The sequence below is a fragment of the Anabrus simplex genome, chromosome 10, assembly GCF_040414725.1.
Source record: "Anabrus simplex isolate iqAnaSimp1 chromosome 10, ASM4041472v1, whole genome shotgun sequence".
Classification (NCBI taxonomy): Eukaryota; Metazoa; Arthropoda; class Insecta; order Orthoptera; family Tettigoniidae; genus Anabrus; species Anabrus simplex.
This window is the reverse complement of record NC_090274.1, coordinates 82689597-82704952: the sequence shown is the minus strand read 5'-3', so window position 1 is coordinate 82704952 and position 15356 is coordinate 82689597. Positions and strand designations below refer to the sequence as shown.

General features: G+C 35.9%; 1 protein-coding gene across 1 annotated transcript in view; it reads right to left on the bottom strand.

Moving 5' to 3' along the window:
• Positions 1–15356, bottom strand: part of LOC137502339 (uncharacterized) — a 57046-nt gene that overhangs the window by 25121 nt on the left and 16569 nt on the right. The window contains exons 2-3 of the mRNA XM_068229343.1: positions 13799–13922; positions 10635–10730 (exon numbers count right to left, since the gene is read on the bottom strand). Coding sequence (XP_068085444.1) covers positions 10635–10730; positions 13799–13864 — 162 coding nt within the window. The 5' untranslated portion in view covers positions 13865–13922. The remainder of the gene's footprint in view (positions 1–10634; positions 10731–13798; positions 13923–15356) is intronic.

The window sequence follows — 15356 nt, the reverse complement described above, 5'->3', positions numbered from 1 at the left end:
ATTCAACATATACAGTACAACCACTATTTAACGTTTTTTCGGGCATCTTATATTTTCACCTTAAATGAGGGTTTGTCTGAAATCGATGTCTCAGTAGGAAGCACAAATTTCCAGAGATCTTTGCCTGTATTCACATAAATTGTAGCATCATACTTACTTACACCAATGACAGCAAAAAACAAGGAGATAACTACCCTACACACTGTACTGTAGTTACAGTTTGTTATTCATTTTGACAAATTTTTGTCAGTGAATGCAAATCGTTTCACTTTAAGGGTTTTTTATAATGTTATACATGATTTTCCATAAACTTCGGGAAAGATAACAAACTTGCATAAAAACACATTAAAAGTGACATGAAACGGCAATTGGTTTGTTTAAACATTTTTGCGTATCTTTTCCAAAAGTCAGCTTACTCAATAACACATATTTTCTAATTCCAATAATCTGAACACGCATATTCCGTTTCATTTTGAAGAACTGTAATAGCATCAACGCAGAGGATTGTGGCAAATATTTCCATTTTCTTATTTCAAACAGCGTCTCCTAACCTATGCTTACCGTGCACATAGTATTAAAACATATTTCAAGCTCCCTATAGAATAATGATAATTTTATTATAAATTTACATGGGAAGAGCTTTCCTGAAATTTAACAAGATGCGAAAGTACACAACCCAAACTCTGTAATTTGTTATGCACACTGCTGTATGATGAGAAGGAGAAGTATCACATTCCTATTTTATTTCTGTACATAGTATTAACATTAAGCAATCATTTTCTTGAGCTTTTATTTCGAAGGAGTCAATAACTGCTGCCATTGCACTAATTGCAGAAACATGTATCCCAAAGTTTAGTACACCAGTCGGAGTTGTGAGAAGACTCCAGCCTTGCTTAATGTCCATTCGCTCCTGCGTAGCGATGAATCGATGCCTAATACGATCCATCCCATTCAATATAAATGCTGAAGCAGTATTGTATCTGTGTGGAATTGAGGAAAGGGGTGTGGCAGAGGAGAGTAGATGAGCGGAGCCTTGAGTTTATGCGCTGTTGGCTGTAGGAGGTTGGTAGGGGCGGACACAGAGGGAGTTACCTTTAATGGAATGGTGGGAGCTTTTGTGGATGTTAGTTTTAGATTTTTAAGAACTTTAATTTTGATTTAAATTTAGCAACTCTCCCTACCGCTCTACCCTCTCCCCTCATAGTAGGTGGTGTGAGCCCAAGACGACCACAAAGCAGTACACAACGAGCTCTTATACAAAATGCAAACTCAACCACGCCAACAATAGTAAATACATATTTGAATTAGCACACACAATCCTTAGACATTCCTTCAATATAAAATATCACTCACAACTCAGTCATTTCTTCCACAGATATCCTAACACCAACGCACAGCTACAGATGGAAAAGGAGCTATAACCTTGCGACTAATGCCACTCAAATTTTTTATCAACGTCACAGTACAATATGATTCCCTTTTAACATAAAACAACAAGATTCAACACTCAAGAGAGCTGTATACATACATTTTATCCTAGTTGTAACTACATGCCTGGAACTCAATATTAAATTTTAGAAATGTGTTATTCTATGCACATATTTGAAGATAAAAATCTTTTATATAAATAATAGGACGAGTTTACAAGCAAATCATATTATTTGAGTTCAAAGCTTCAATCAAATGCACAACCATGACAAAAGACTAACTGATGAACTGGGTATATGCAAGATACAAACGTTTATGTGCATGAAGTGTTTATATATATATATATATATATATATATATATATATATATATATTGTTTCTAGCCACACATACTTATAAATTAGCTTTAAGTTCAGGAAGTGGTGTACAAACCAATTTTAAGTTAAAAATATGTTATTATAGACATATACTTGCAGTGTCACACATAGTGACGCACATGTCAGTTCCCGATTTGACATGCCCCACTTGGACGTATGCAATCATTTGTTATCACATGGCATTCCCCAGACAAAGTAATATCAATCATTGCTCGATGTACTGTACGCGATTGTATTGTTCAGCAGAGGATGACCCAAAATTGGGGGTCGAGACTGGTACTGTAGTATAACGAAATGCAATGGTGTATGCTCTTAGTGCCGGGAGCGTCCGAGGACAAGTACAGCTCGTTAGGTGCAGGTCTCTTTGAATTGACTCCTGTAGGCGACCTGCGCGTTGTGATGAGGATGAAATGATGAAGATGACACATACACCCAGCACCAGTGCCAGTAAATTTAACCAATTATGGTTTAAATTCCTGACTATCGGGAATTGAACTGTTGTATAATGAGCATAATAAACAAGTATTGATAAGGTGGAATTCCTTTCCTATTTATAATTGTGTAGTTTGTCAATACGGATGTGAAGATTATAGATTGTTACTGTGATCACTAAAATGTTAATGTATCCATTGACCTCGTCCTCCTTTGCGAACTCTATATTTTGGTCGAGGTTGTTCAAAAAATCTAAAATTTCATTACTATTGTTAAGCAATTATCGATTATTGCAAAAGTATTGTCTACGTACCTAAGCCACATGCTGAGTCCCTTTATTTTTGATGTTATTTTATGGTGTTCTAATAAATCCATGTATATGTCAGCCAAGATGCCTCACAATGGATCATCCATTGCTAGGCCATAATGGTGATAAATTTTGCTGTTGAAAGTAAAATAGTTGTTCTTTGATACAAAGTTCAGAATTTTAGTGAACTCATCTATATCAAACGTACTATGATTACCTGCTGGAAAGGTTGTCCTTGATGTTTACTGTTGCTTCTGTCGGCACATTAGAATACATGTTTGTTATGTCAAAGTAGCATATAATGTGGTTGTGTAGTAAGGTAAATTTCTTTAAGATATCACTAAAGTCAACCAATTTTTTTAATGGGGATTTGTTATTAAATCTATAATGCAGTTTGAGAAAATAGTGAATGTATTATATTCTGGGCTATTTCTGCAATTGATGATGGGACGCATGGGTCTGTCTTTCTTGTGTAATTTAGGTAAGCCTCTGGCCGTGGCGGTAATAGGGTTCATGTGGATGAGTTTTTGCTGCTCTAGCTCATTGAATAAGAAAGTTGAATTCTTTATTAGTGTTTTTAAATTTTGTTGAATTCTGGTTGTGGGTTCCTTGTTGACTATTGAAAATGTTGCATCTGCAAAAAAAAATTGTTTTTTGTAATATATTCATTGCGGTCTAATATAATGGTGGTCCCTCCTTTGTCCGCTTTAGTTACTATGATGTTATTGTCATTAATTTTTCATTTTAATCCTTGAATTAGATTTGTGTGGTTGGAATCAGAAGTTTTATTTAATTTCTCTGTGACTGTCCAAAATTCCTTTTTTTTTTTTTAATTCATACCTGGTATCATTCTGTAAATCTAAGGGGAGTTTCAAAATATTCGATTCAACCCCTGCTTTAATGTTGATAAAGGTTGCTTTCTTTTCATGTTCTGGGCAAATTATGCTTTAATCCTTTGCTTGACAGGTCAATTTCTTTTTCTGAGAAGTTTGCATTTGTCATACTAACTATGTCTGGTGAGTTGTTAAAAGGTGAGATGCGTTTTATTTTTTCTATGTTCTTTTTGGGTAACTGCAGCTGAGATTCTTTTAAGTAAGCAAGTTTACCATCTAAAGTTGTTCATTTCCTGCTTAAGGTAACAATTAACTTGTAATCTACATGTAGCTGAATGGAACTCCATTCTAATGGGGATATGCTAAGCGTGTCTTGCATAACTGTAAATTTAATTGCAACATCTATCCAGAGAATGTTTTGATTCCATCCTTACACCACATTTTAAAGTTCAATTTCGGGTTTCAGTTAAATTGGGAGCAGGTAAGCCTTTCATCTGAACATGTCTCAAAAATCTAGGTACCAACTTTATACGTACATTTTTTTAAATAAGCTATGTCTTTACTTATTTTACAGATCTTTACCTTTAGGTTGAGGTACTTGTTTTACTTATAGGGAGCCTAGTTGACTTTGACATTACATGTAACAAATCTCATGACTTGTCCATATTGAACTGTACATTAATTGAAAAATTACAAAAGTGTATAAAAGTTTTTAAGATGAGGAAACTTGTTGTAAGTTCACAAACGAAAACTTTCACAATTAAAACAGTATAAGAAATATGCATTAGAGTAATAATGGTTAATGTTGGTACAGTCATACATTGATATCTTTAAAACATTTCTAAAAGTAGCCAATCTGTCTATATGTACATGAACGAAAAGAATGCCTATGGCTCAAAAAATGGCCTCAAGTTACAAGTTCAAAGTATGAATGGAATGTGGTTTAAGGCAACTCAATTTGAAGTCGCAGAATGGTTACTATGAACCTTAAGTAGTTTATTCATTGAAAGATGACATTGAATATTCATGCGGAAGCTTTTATTTCTAACATACAATGTACAGCTGTGTAACTGATGGATCTGTTATTGTTATTAAACCCATATTTGTACGGTGAGTCCACAGTCTTCTAATTTTTGTTGAAGAACTGAAAGGATTCATGACTGGGAGTTGCTGTGTATGTCTTTACTAGCTGATGTGATAGCCTCCTCTTGTACTATTAGTCAAATTGGGACGCTCATGCTTGACATTGGCTACAGCCTGAATGTTGAAGTAGACTACTGAGGGACGTGTGGTGAAGGTTCTGTAATGACAGGAGGGTAGAAGGATTTTTATGATTAGAGAAAAAAGGGTTAAATTTGACAAAAAAACCTGTGTATTCATTTACTTAATCTCTCGACCTTTCGGGTATGACCTAGCTGCGTCCGCAGCACCAGAACGAATGACACTAGAACTTCTTGTATTTTATCTGTGTGGGATTGAGGAAATGGGGCATGGCAGAGGAGAGGAGTTGGGCAGATAGTTGTGCTGAACAATTGCAGTGATAACGGCAAGAACTTCTTTGGAGCTGCTAAATAAATCAAGGCCTTTCTGCAAAACAACCCTCAGGAAATCAACCCTTCACACAACTGCAGGCATCGGACTGACATGTCATTTCATCCCTCCTGCAGCAACACATTTTGGTGAAATCTGGGAAGCAGCTGTCAGGAGTCTGATATATCACCTCTGAGGTATGATGGATTCTTATCGCTTCACCAACAAAGAATGGACCACTCTTAAAACACATACTCACATCCTCTCACCAAATACATTTTAGACATGTTTTAGTTGTGTAAATTGTCTTTTGTGAACTTACAACAAGTTTCCTCATTTTTATAACACACATATTTATCTATGTAACACTTTCAATATAGTCATCAGGATCCAGATTTTTGTCCTCTAGGCATGAGATCACGACTGATGATGCCCATGCAATAGCTGAAACATGACCTGTTAAGTTAGTATGACACGATGTAAATCTTAATTTTAAGAACCCAATGTGTATTGAATACGTGGATATCAATAAAACATTGTTGAATTAGTGTACATTTCAATATGAACCAGTCTGAGATTTGTAATGTATAATTATCTGAGACTGTCATAAACAACTCAAGGAGTGAAACTAATGCCCACTGCTCCTATTGAACCCTGTACACAAATGATAGATCAATGTTCTGTAGTTATATTAAGACTATAAATCCAATCTTAGATCAAGAAGGCAATCTTCTCATTGGCAGAAGACTGCACAATACCCCAGTACTATTGGAGTGGAAACATTAGAAATTCTGTACCATATCTTCTCATAAATATAATTATGATGGCGGAACTTCATCCTGGCATTTAACTCTCTGAGAGACAAGTTTAGGATCTCATCAGCAAGGGGGACAGTAAGAAGCCACACTCATGCACGTCTCAAGTGTTCTACGTTGAATGCAGATACCTCAGAACAATTAATGCAAAATACACAATGGGTGCATGTAACCCCAAGGTACCCTTTCCTTAAAACTAGCATAGACTATGCTGGCCCAATTCTCAAAAAAAATTGTTTGAGATTGAACAAGACCAGACTGCTTAGCTATCAAGGCTGTCTACATAGACATGATACCTGATCTAACCACAACAACATTTCTCTCTTAACGACATAGTTCTCATAGAGGTCAACCCCTTAACATTTATAGCGATAATGGCACAAACTTCTTTTGGAGCAGCTAAAGAAATCAAGGCCCTTCTGCAAAACAACCCTCAGGAAACCAACCCTTCACACAACTGCAGGCATCGAACTGACATGTCATTTCATCCCTCCTGCAGCACCACACTTTGGTGGAATCTGGGAAGCAGCTGTCAAGGGCCTGATATATCACCTCAGATGAGTGATGGATTCTTATCGCTTCAACAACAAAGGATTGACCACTCTCACAACGCAAACTCACATCCTCTCACCAAAGCTAAATGATGACCCTTTTGACGCTTCTTACCTAAATACATCCCATTTACTTACAGGAGAGCAAATTATCACACTCCCTGATCATGACGATACTTCCCCTCCTATCACAACCCTGCGAACAGGGCTATATATTCAGCAGCTAACCGAGAACTCCTGAAAGAAATGGGCAATGAAATCCCATAGAAACGTAATCAATCTGAAAGTAGACGACCCACATGCTATGAAGTGGTCGATAGCAGTGGTCAAATGTGTATCTTAGTAGTAAGGAATTCCTTCATGTAACAAATGTTCAGGTGAGTACTAGTGAATTTACAGGGTCTATTAACAAACATTATCCCTTACGAAGTATGAAGCAGAAAGTCAAGATAACTCTTGAATGGCTTATTTATTCATTGCATATTTAATTAAAATTCTAAGTCACAATGGACTAGTAACACCACAGACTGTATTAGGAAGAATAAGAATGTTTCTCACTTGCCATGAAATGGCTACAATGTGTGCAGTATATAAGTGAACGCTCACAGTAAACAGGCATATCACCTGCAACTTGTATCTAAAAATAATTTTATCATCTAGAAATCAATAATTAATATTGTACTGGGAGATACCCCTCATCCCCATGCATTTAAAGGAAGCGCCTTAAGGAATGCTGTCTATCATACAAATCTTGAAACAGCTAGTGCATGAAGTTCGGACATTGATCGGAAGATGTCACTACTAAATAACAGAGTAATATGTTATTTTAAACTTTCCTAAACCGACTGGATTTCTTTGTTTTGTTTTGGTGTATATCAAGAAGTTCTCTTTTTTCTCCATAGATGTCTCTACTAAAAAACTGAGGTCATGCACTCTGGTGCAAGGTGGAATAATTAGTGACTGGAAGAAGTTTTGTGTTTATAGGTTTTCTCAACTGAATTGACTTTCATTTATTCTAATACTTCAAGGTTTGCAAAAATTCCTTCTCATCCTGCCTGCATTGGTCTTTAATCAAGCATAAATTTTTTGTATTTCTTTTTCAGCCAGTCAAACGTTCCTTGTACCTATTTTATCTGCCAATAAAAATGAGAGGGTGTGTCCGGATATAGTCCAGTCTCCTAGAACCCTCCTCTCAGGTATAAAAGATGCAGCTTTTTCAAGTTACCTTGTTTTATAGATTGTTGAATTACTGAGTGTGTGTGTTAAGGCAGGAGGCGGGGGTTTCATTCTTTGGCAGGCAGAACATCAGCTAAGGTAATGGCCACAAGTTTTCTATCTCTGTAGCTATATCCACAAACTGACCCAAGGGGAAGATTCTAATTCTTAACTATGTAACCATCTGTTTTTTAAAATGTAAACTTTATTCTTGCTAATGTAAAATTTCATAAAGGCTTAAACGGTAATTCAGGGATAGAGAGTGCGTTACCCTCCCGAATTCCCCTTCAATTTATCTCGAGGTGACTACGATTTTGTAACTGTTTTCTTCTTGTAAATCATTAAGTAACTTGTCCTTCTAGTCACCTCAGTAGTGTGGGATTAGCCTCTCCTTCATCGGGCCACAAGTCCATGTAGGGTTTTAAAACTTGGTTTTCAAGGAGTGCAAGTGTACGCCTGCAGACATTTTTGAGTTTGGGCCAGTAATTTAACCTGTTCTTCTTTTCACGAAGGCCCAGTAGTATGGGTACTATACACCCCTGTGTTAACTACATTGTAAATTGTAGGTTGGGCCTAGAGAGGCCAGAAATCTTAAGGTATTATGTAAAGTTGCCTTGTGTAGGCTGTAAGAGTTTGGGGGCATAGTCTCCTTAGTAGTAATTTTAGGAGGTTTTCTGAAGTTCTGTAACAGCTTTCTGGGTAATATTGTGACAGATTCGACAGACCAGATGGCTCGAATATAAGAGGCTGAGTGGTATATCTTGGAGTTAGTGCTCTTTGCATTCATATGGATTTCACTGACTGACTTAGTACTCTTCTAATTATTTGTTAGGTCATAATTTAGCCATAAGACTTCACACTGGTGTCAGCAGTTTAGTAATGAACCTATTGGAGAAAGAAATAAAGAAGGAAAGAAAGAAAGAAGGAAGGAAAGAAAGGAAAAAGAAAGAAATAAAAACTTGCCTCGCGAATGTACGATAAACATGAAGACTGTCACCGGCTATGTCCAACTTAGCAAAAAATGACTAGTGATATTATTGAATTGTGTGCTGGAAAGGCAATGTGTATTCCAATAATCATAATAATAATAATAATAATAATAATAATAATAAACCCTAGATAAAGTAATCCGTGAATTTAGAGTTAAAACTAAATTGGCAAACCTAATTCGTGAAACACTTACAGACACTATCTCGAAAGTAAAATTTATGGGTGAAATACCTCGACCTTTTCAAAATAAATACAGGTGTCAGGCAGAGCAATGGTCTATCTCCACTCCTTTTCAATTGTGCCATGGAGAAAATTGTAAGAATTTGGAATTAAAAACTGAAAGAATCCTAAATATTGCTACTCATGCTGGGGAGGAAGAACAAAGGTGTTGCAGTAAATTGCCTAGCATTTGCAGATGACTTTGCCATACTTTCAGAAAGCCTTACAGATGCAGCAATGCAAGTCAATCTCCTTGAAAAGACAGCCAACATGACAGGCTTGAGAATCTCTGCCGAGAAAGCAAAATTTTTGACGAATATAAAAATTGCCCCTAAGATTTTAGTAACGGATATTGGTCAAATAGAAAGGGTAAAGAAATTCAAATATTTGGGTGAGACAATTCAAGAAAATGGTTTAGAAACATCTGCTATAGAGGAGAGGATACAAAAGATGGAAAGAGAGTATGGTATAACCAAGAATACTTACAACAAAAAGTGATTATCAAGAAAACTTAAAATAAAGCACTACAACACAATAGTGAAACCAGAAACCATTTCAGCCCACACCTTCTTTCACTGAACTACAAGCTTGATAAATTAGAAATATATAAGAAGGAAAATATTAGGTCCTCTAAGAATTGCAGAGTTTTGGAAATTACGAAGCAACAATGAAATTTACCAGGACGTAGAAAACATATCAGAAACAATAAGAAAAAGGGGATTGCTATTTCTTGGACACATTTACAGGATGGATGACAAGAGACAAACTAAACGAATCTTCAAGTACCTTTGGGAAAAGAAATCAACTACCGTCTGGATTCAAGAAGTCAAGAAAGACCTGGAAAGGGACAACATACGAGAAGAATTATTGGAAAGAAAGATTTTTAGGAAGAAAGTCTTACAAATGGAAGGATTCCAAGCGTGGAAGGAAAAGAAAACAGGCACAAAGTGGACTGAAGACAGGAAAAAGAAGCACAGTGAAACAATGAAAGAATATTGGAAGAAAAGGAAAGAACAACTAAGGAGGAAGAATTGAAATTGTAACGTGGTCCTTAGAAGGCCAAAACGCAAAAATAATAATAATAATAATAATAATAATAATAATAATAATAATAATAATAATAATAATAATAATGATAATATTTCTGATTATTTACTTGCAAGTAAAACAAATATGGGATAATATTGAGTGGTACATTTGGAAGGCCACCAATTGTAACTTTTGGAGCATGTGCTCTTGAAAATTGTGTCTTGGGAGATATCTCTCCTTAGCTAACTAAACGCAACATTTGCGATATTGTAATCTTGTAAATTTGAAACTTGAACCTCAAAAAACTTGTAAATTACCTATCCTTAGGTTTTCTATTTTTGGTTTAAAAATTGCTATATTACCTAAAATTTCGTTATTTCACAAGTGAAAAATTTTGTTCGTTTACATTTAATTTTCTGAAAAGAAATATAATCATTATTACAAAGTTTTAAATTTATCTTTGACTTTCACAGACAGAACCATTCCAGCCCACACCTTCTTTCACATCTGTCTGTTCCATGGAAAATCCATAACAAATATAATCAATAAGATTACAAAGGTGTTTCATTAGGAAGCAACTAGTAAAATACCCTGTAATATGTATCTTAGAGCTACAGTGCATTAGAAAATATTTACAAAGTCAAAAGTATTAGTAGGAATGATAAGAGCTCCCAAATGAGGTGTTTGGAGCAATCCTAACTGCTGCACAATTCATATCGCAAGATCGAGAAACAACTTGACGGAAAAATGAACATTAGGTAAGTAAAGAATCTCATTTAAAAAAATATGTTTTTCGTAGTACCATCAATAGCGTGCACTGACATAAAGGGTCAAACACTGACATCTGTTGAGCCATTTTCTAACCATTTTTATTACCTGACGAGGGCTTATCAAATTATGTACATTACCTCAAGAGACTTTTCCTGTGTTGACCTTGGCTCTGTTAACTCTGATTTAATTTCGGCTTTCAGAGTTATCACTTCTGATACATATTCAGTATTTTCCTGAGGAAAATAAGATATATTAGGTACGATCATAACACATAGCTACAAAAATAGTCACAAACAAATGAGCATGTTAATACATTAAATGCCAGTATTACAGTTACTTTCCAAATTTCACTAATATTTAACAGTTTTCATATGTACAATCATACCAATCAAATCTTAACAGTTGTTTGAATCAATTACAAGTGTCACAACTGTTCTAAATCATTTTTTGTTCTCAATTAGAGTTTGTTAACAGATAAATTAAAATACCTTAAAATATTGGAATCACATTCCCTACTCTGGTTTTGCCGAGCTCACAGGGGCTACATAAAGCATTAGGACAGCTCTGTTTCAAACAGCATATTTAAATGTTTCCAAGTGTAAAATAAAAAAATAGACATGAAAGAAGAAGGCTTATCACAGTCATATAGCAGCAAAAGATGTGATGTAGCCCAAACTCAAAGCAACCACAAATGAAATATTTTACTACTACAATCATGTTATGTAGCGTTCTGTGAAGAACTGTGGGGATTAGGACACTGTCAGTGGAGAGTCAGCAGTGTTGGAGTGTATATCTTCAGTTTCAGAAGATCTTGGTACTACGAGACCTTTAAATTTCTCACTTGGATTCATAAAACCTTGTCAGCACTAAAGGGGAGGGACTGTGATCAAAAGCTTATGTTCTAATATAAGTTAACATATTAATAAAAGTAAATTAAGGTATAAAGTTCTAGAATATACTGACTTGACCCATTCAACATAGAAGAGAACAGTAACTGAACTAAGGAATGGATGAAAAGGATACATAAAAAAGGAGAGGGAAATAATGACAAAGAGGAGAGAAAAGCTTGTTTAATGTGCCTTAAGTTGTCAAACTGTCAGAGCCGACTAAGAAGGGGCATATTAAAGAAAATATTCTCAGAATCATGTATTGTAGAGCCCTTAGACAAGGTTCTCTATATACTGCAACATAGAGCCTGACCTGTATTTGTGAAACAAAATGAGCTAAACAGTATTCTCTTTTTCTTAATGGATTCAATGTCTGAACAAAATAATTATTTTGAGAGAACGTACATTCAGATTTTGAGCTATATTATATCTTGAACGCCATAGGCAAATCTGCTCTTTCCTTAACACACATTGTTCCAGCACACTGTGGATGTGAGGGTAACCCAGAGTAATCACACCAGTATTGACATTTTGTTTAACAGACTGGAGTATCCAGTCTCAAAAACACTGACGAAAGATTTGTTATTTAACTTCTTCTACAGTAATTACGATAGCATTACAAATTTTTAACTTGTGGTTCCAATGTTGGTGGAGTAGTGTTGGAAGATATTAGTTTCAAAAAAGTTCAATGGGCCAACCATCCTCTAGCATAATCAAAAGAGAAAAAATTGAAGAGGTGCAACCCCTAAACCAAATTAATTTAGATACTGACATTAAAACGTACAGACTAATTCAACCCCAACCTTAACATACTCACTAACAGTTTCTGTTATTCGCAAACATTTCTTTAACATAATTCTCATATCTGTACAAGTTTGAAGCAGTAGCATTATAAGAAATATTAAGCCTAGAGTTCTTGATCAGGAGTGCACTCATATGCCAGGTTCAAATCTGACATAACAAGAAATACCAAAGGTAGAGATCTTGAACAACAGTACACTCACATCTTGGATATGTTCAGACAACATTCTCTTCTGTAGTGCCTGTAACTCAGAACTCAAAAATCATATATTTATTCTGAGAATAGCATTCATTAATTGCAGAATTTTAGCTTTAAGTAACTACTGGGCTATATCTCATCTATAAATTAGCACTTCACAGTGCTTGCAATATATTTTATCACTGTCAGGTCACAGTTATTCATTGAACATCCCACTTTAAACTGTCAAGGTTTTCAAAGACCCTGAAGTGCCAGAATGATGTGCACGAATACATTTTCATGCCAGTAAAACTACAGAAAATATGCTGGAGTAATTCAGCTTCTTCAAATACCGCTAGACCGAACCCGAATCACACTCGCAGACATAAAATTAGCATGTCATCAGTTTACCCCCTGAGCTATCAGGTGAAGAGCCAATGAACTGAAAGCCACACACACAGATGTCAATGGACTGTGATTAGAGCAGCAACAGACAGAGCAAGGAAAAATGATGAAAATATCTTGCATTTTCTCGAAAATTTTCCACTGCATCTCCACATTCATTAGGGTGTTTGCTTTAGACTCTACTCACAGTAAACTTCCAAGGCAGAATTTTACGTGCCCACCCAACATTCATGTCACTGTAAAGAAGTTTAAATGATAAAGGTCTGACCTGGAATTTCTTTTGGAGGAAAAAATATGTTCTCCATGAGAGCAAGTGGCCTACTGACCATAACCTAATTCAATCTAGCACCCACAATTTTCAATTACGTCAGCAACTACTAGCACTGCAATAGGCTGATATAATAGGAAATGATGTCATTTCCACAGAGATTCCATTACAAACAATGCAGAATAAGGAAATGACATCACACCCTCCAGAAATCCATTTCAAACACCAACAGAGCTAATCAATTAAGAACAGTCAGTCATATAGTATGCCCTGAAGCCTCAATCTTGAGACACTGCTAATCACAAATTTGTCACTAGGTGGACCTAACCAAGGCTCCTTCAACTTCAAGCCTGAAACATTCATTCAACTTCATTCCTCTATCAAACATAGAATGCACTGCCATCTCCCTAGTAAATGCTAGAGGCCAACTGTCCACTCGGCGGCCCTTATCTGTTGGCTTATACCACCAGAACACCTTTCCTTGCCCTATGTATGTGGTTTCTGTCACGTTTGACCCATATATGTACATCAATAGTTTGGTTTGTAGTTCCTAAGGGTTGGCAGCTTATTGTAGCATGCTGTGGTGTATTCCCAGACAAGCAAAAAAAAACAGTCATACTACGTATAGATGCTCATGCAGCAAATGGTGACTGCTGGTGTTATTATTGAGGAAGCACATAGTAAATTATGCCCCTGCCAAACTTATTCAGCTACTAAGGGCTAATTAATGACCTCTGTAAAGGTATCTGGAATGAGACTTACAAGTGATGCAGTTGTTGTTCCTTCAAGCCAGGTTGGTTCCTCTTTGATCTTTACCTCCATGTCCATTTCACACTGCAACTGAAGTAGTCAGAAGGTACTTGGATTGTTGATTACTTCCAATGACCTTACACTGAAACATAAGCCAGAAAAGTATATTACCTTCTTGCTGTCATTGCTATTTGTCAACATACAAAACAACAAGCTTCTAATGTTATATGACCATCAATATTATGATCATACTGAAAACACTCGAAATTTTACATGACGGTTGATAATGTGATCATATCTATAGGACCTCAAGCTTTCTATGCCTGATACTACGATCTTAGCTAAAGACCTCCAGTTTTACATGACACCTTATATCGTACTATTATATAACATACAGTTTTATACAGAACTGAAACCGCAACAAGACCATTCTTGTTAAAATGTGCATCGCTTGTGATCCAAAAGCACAAAACTTCTTGAAAATTCAACGACTATTTTGTTTGCATATCACTCTGAACACCCTGGTCCATATCTTGGAATCTCCCTACCATTTTTATCCTTCCCAATTAGCTTCAAAACTAACTGCACAAGTTCACAGTGCTCTGAGATCTGTTCTATCGAAATCTTCCTTGTAAGGATCAAATTCACTCAAACCATTCTCCTCTCATCAAGCTGATTCACTATCTCTTTATTTGAGATATGTTCTATCAATCTGATCATCAAGAACTTCTGATAAAACAGCATTTCAAAGGCTTCAACTCTGTTTTTCTCGGCACTAGTTATTATCTATGTTTTACTTCCATATGATGTCGTACTCCATAGTTAGTGTAAATATAATTTTTCATTTTTTTAAATCTGCTGAACCTAAAGGATATGATGGAGAACAGATGGGAGTTTAGGCAGGATTCAGTGATGAGATACATCAATTTTCAGAAGGCATATGTCAGTTTACCACAACAAGTAGTCTTGGATGCATTGATAAAAAACAAGTCAGGGAGAGGAGAAGAACCAGTTGTGTGTTTGAGTCATCAGTCTTGGTTTGATGCAGCCTCCATGCCACCCTATCCTGTGCTAACCTTTTCATTTCTACGTAACTATTGCATCCTACATCTGCTCTAATCTGCCTGTCATATTCATACCTTGGTCTACTTCTACCGTTCATACCACCTACACTTCCTTCAAAAACCAACTAAACAAGTCCTGAGTGTCTTAAGATATGTCCTATCATTCTGTCTCTTCTTCTCGTCAAATTTAGCCAAATCGATCTCCTCTCGCCAATTCGATTCGGTATCTCTTCATTCGTGATCCGATCTAACCATCTCATCTTCAGCATTCTTCTGTAACACCACATTTCAAAAGCTTCTATTCTCTTTCTTTCTGAGCTAGTTATCGTCCATGTTTCACTTCCATACAATGCCCCGCTCCACACGAAAGTCTTCAATAACATCTTTCTAATTCCTATATCAATGTTTGAAGTGAGCAAATTACTTTTCTTAAGAAGGCTCTTTCTAGCTTGTGCTAATCTGCATTTTATTTCCTCATTACTTCTGCCATCGTTAGTTATTTTACT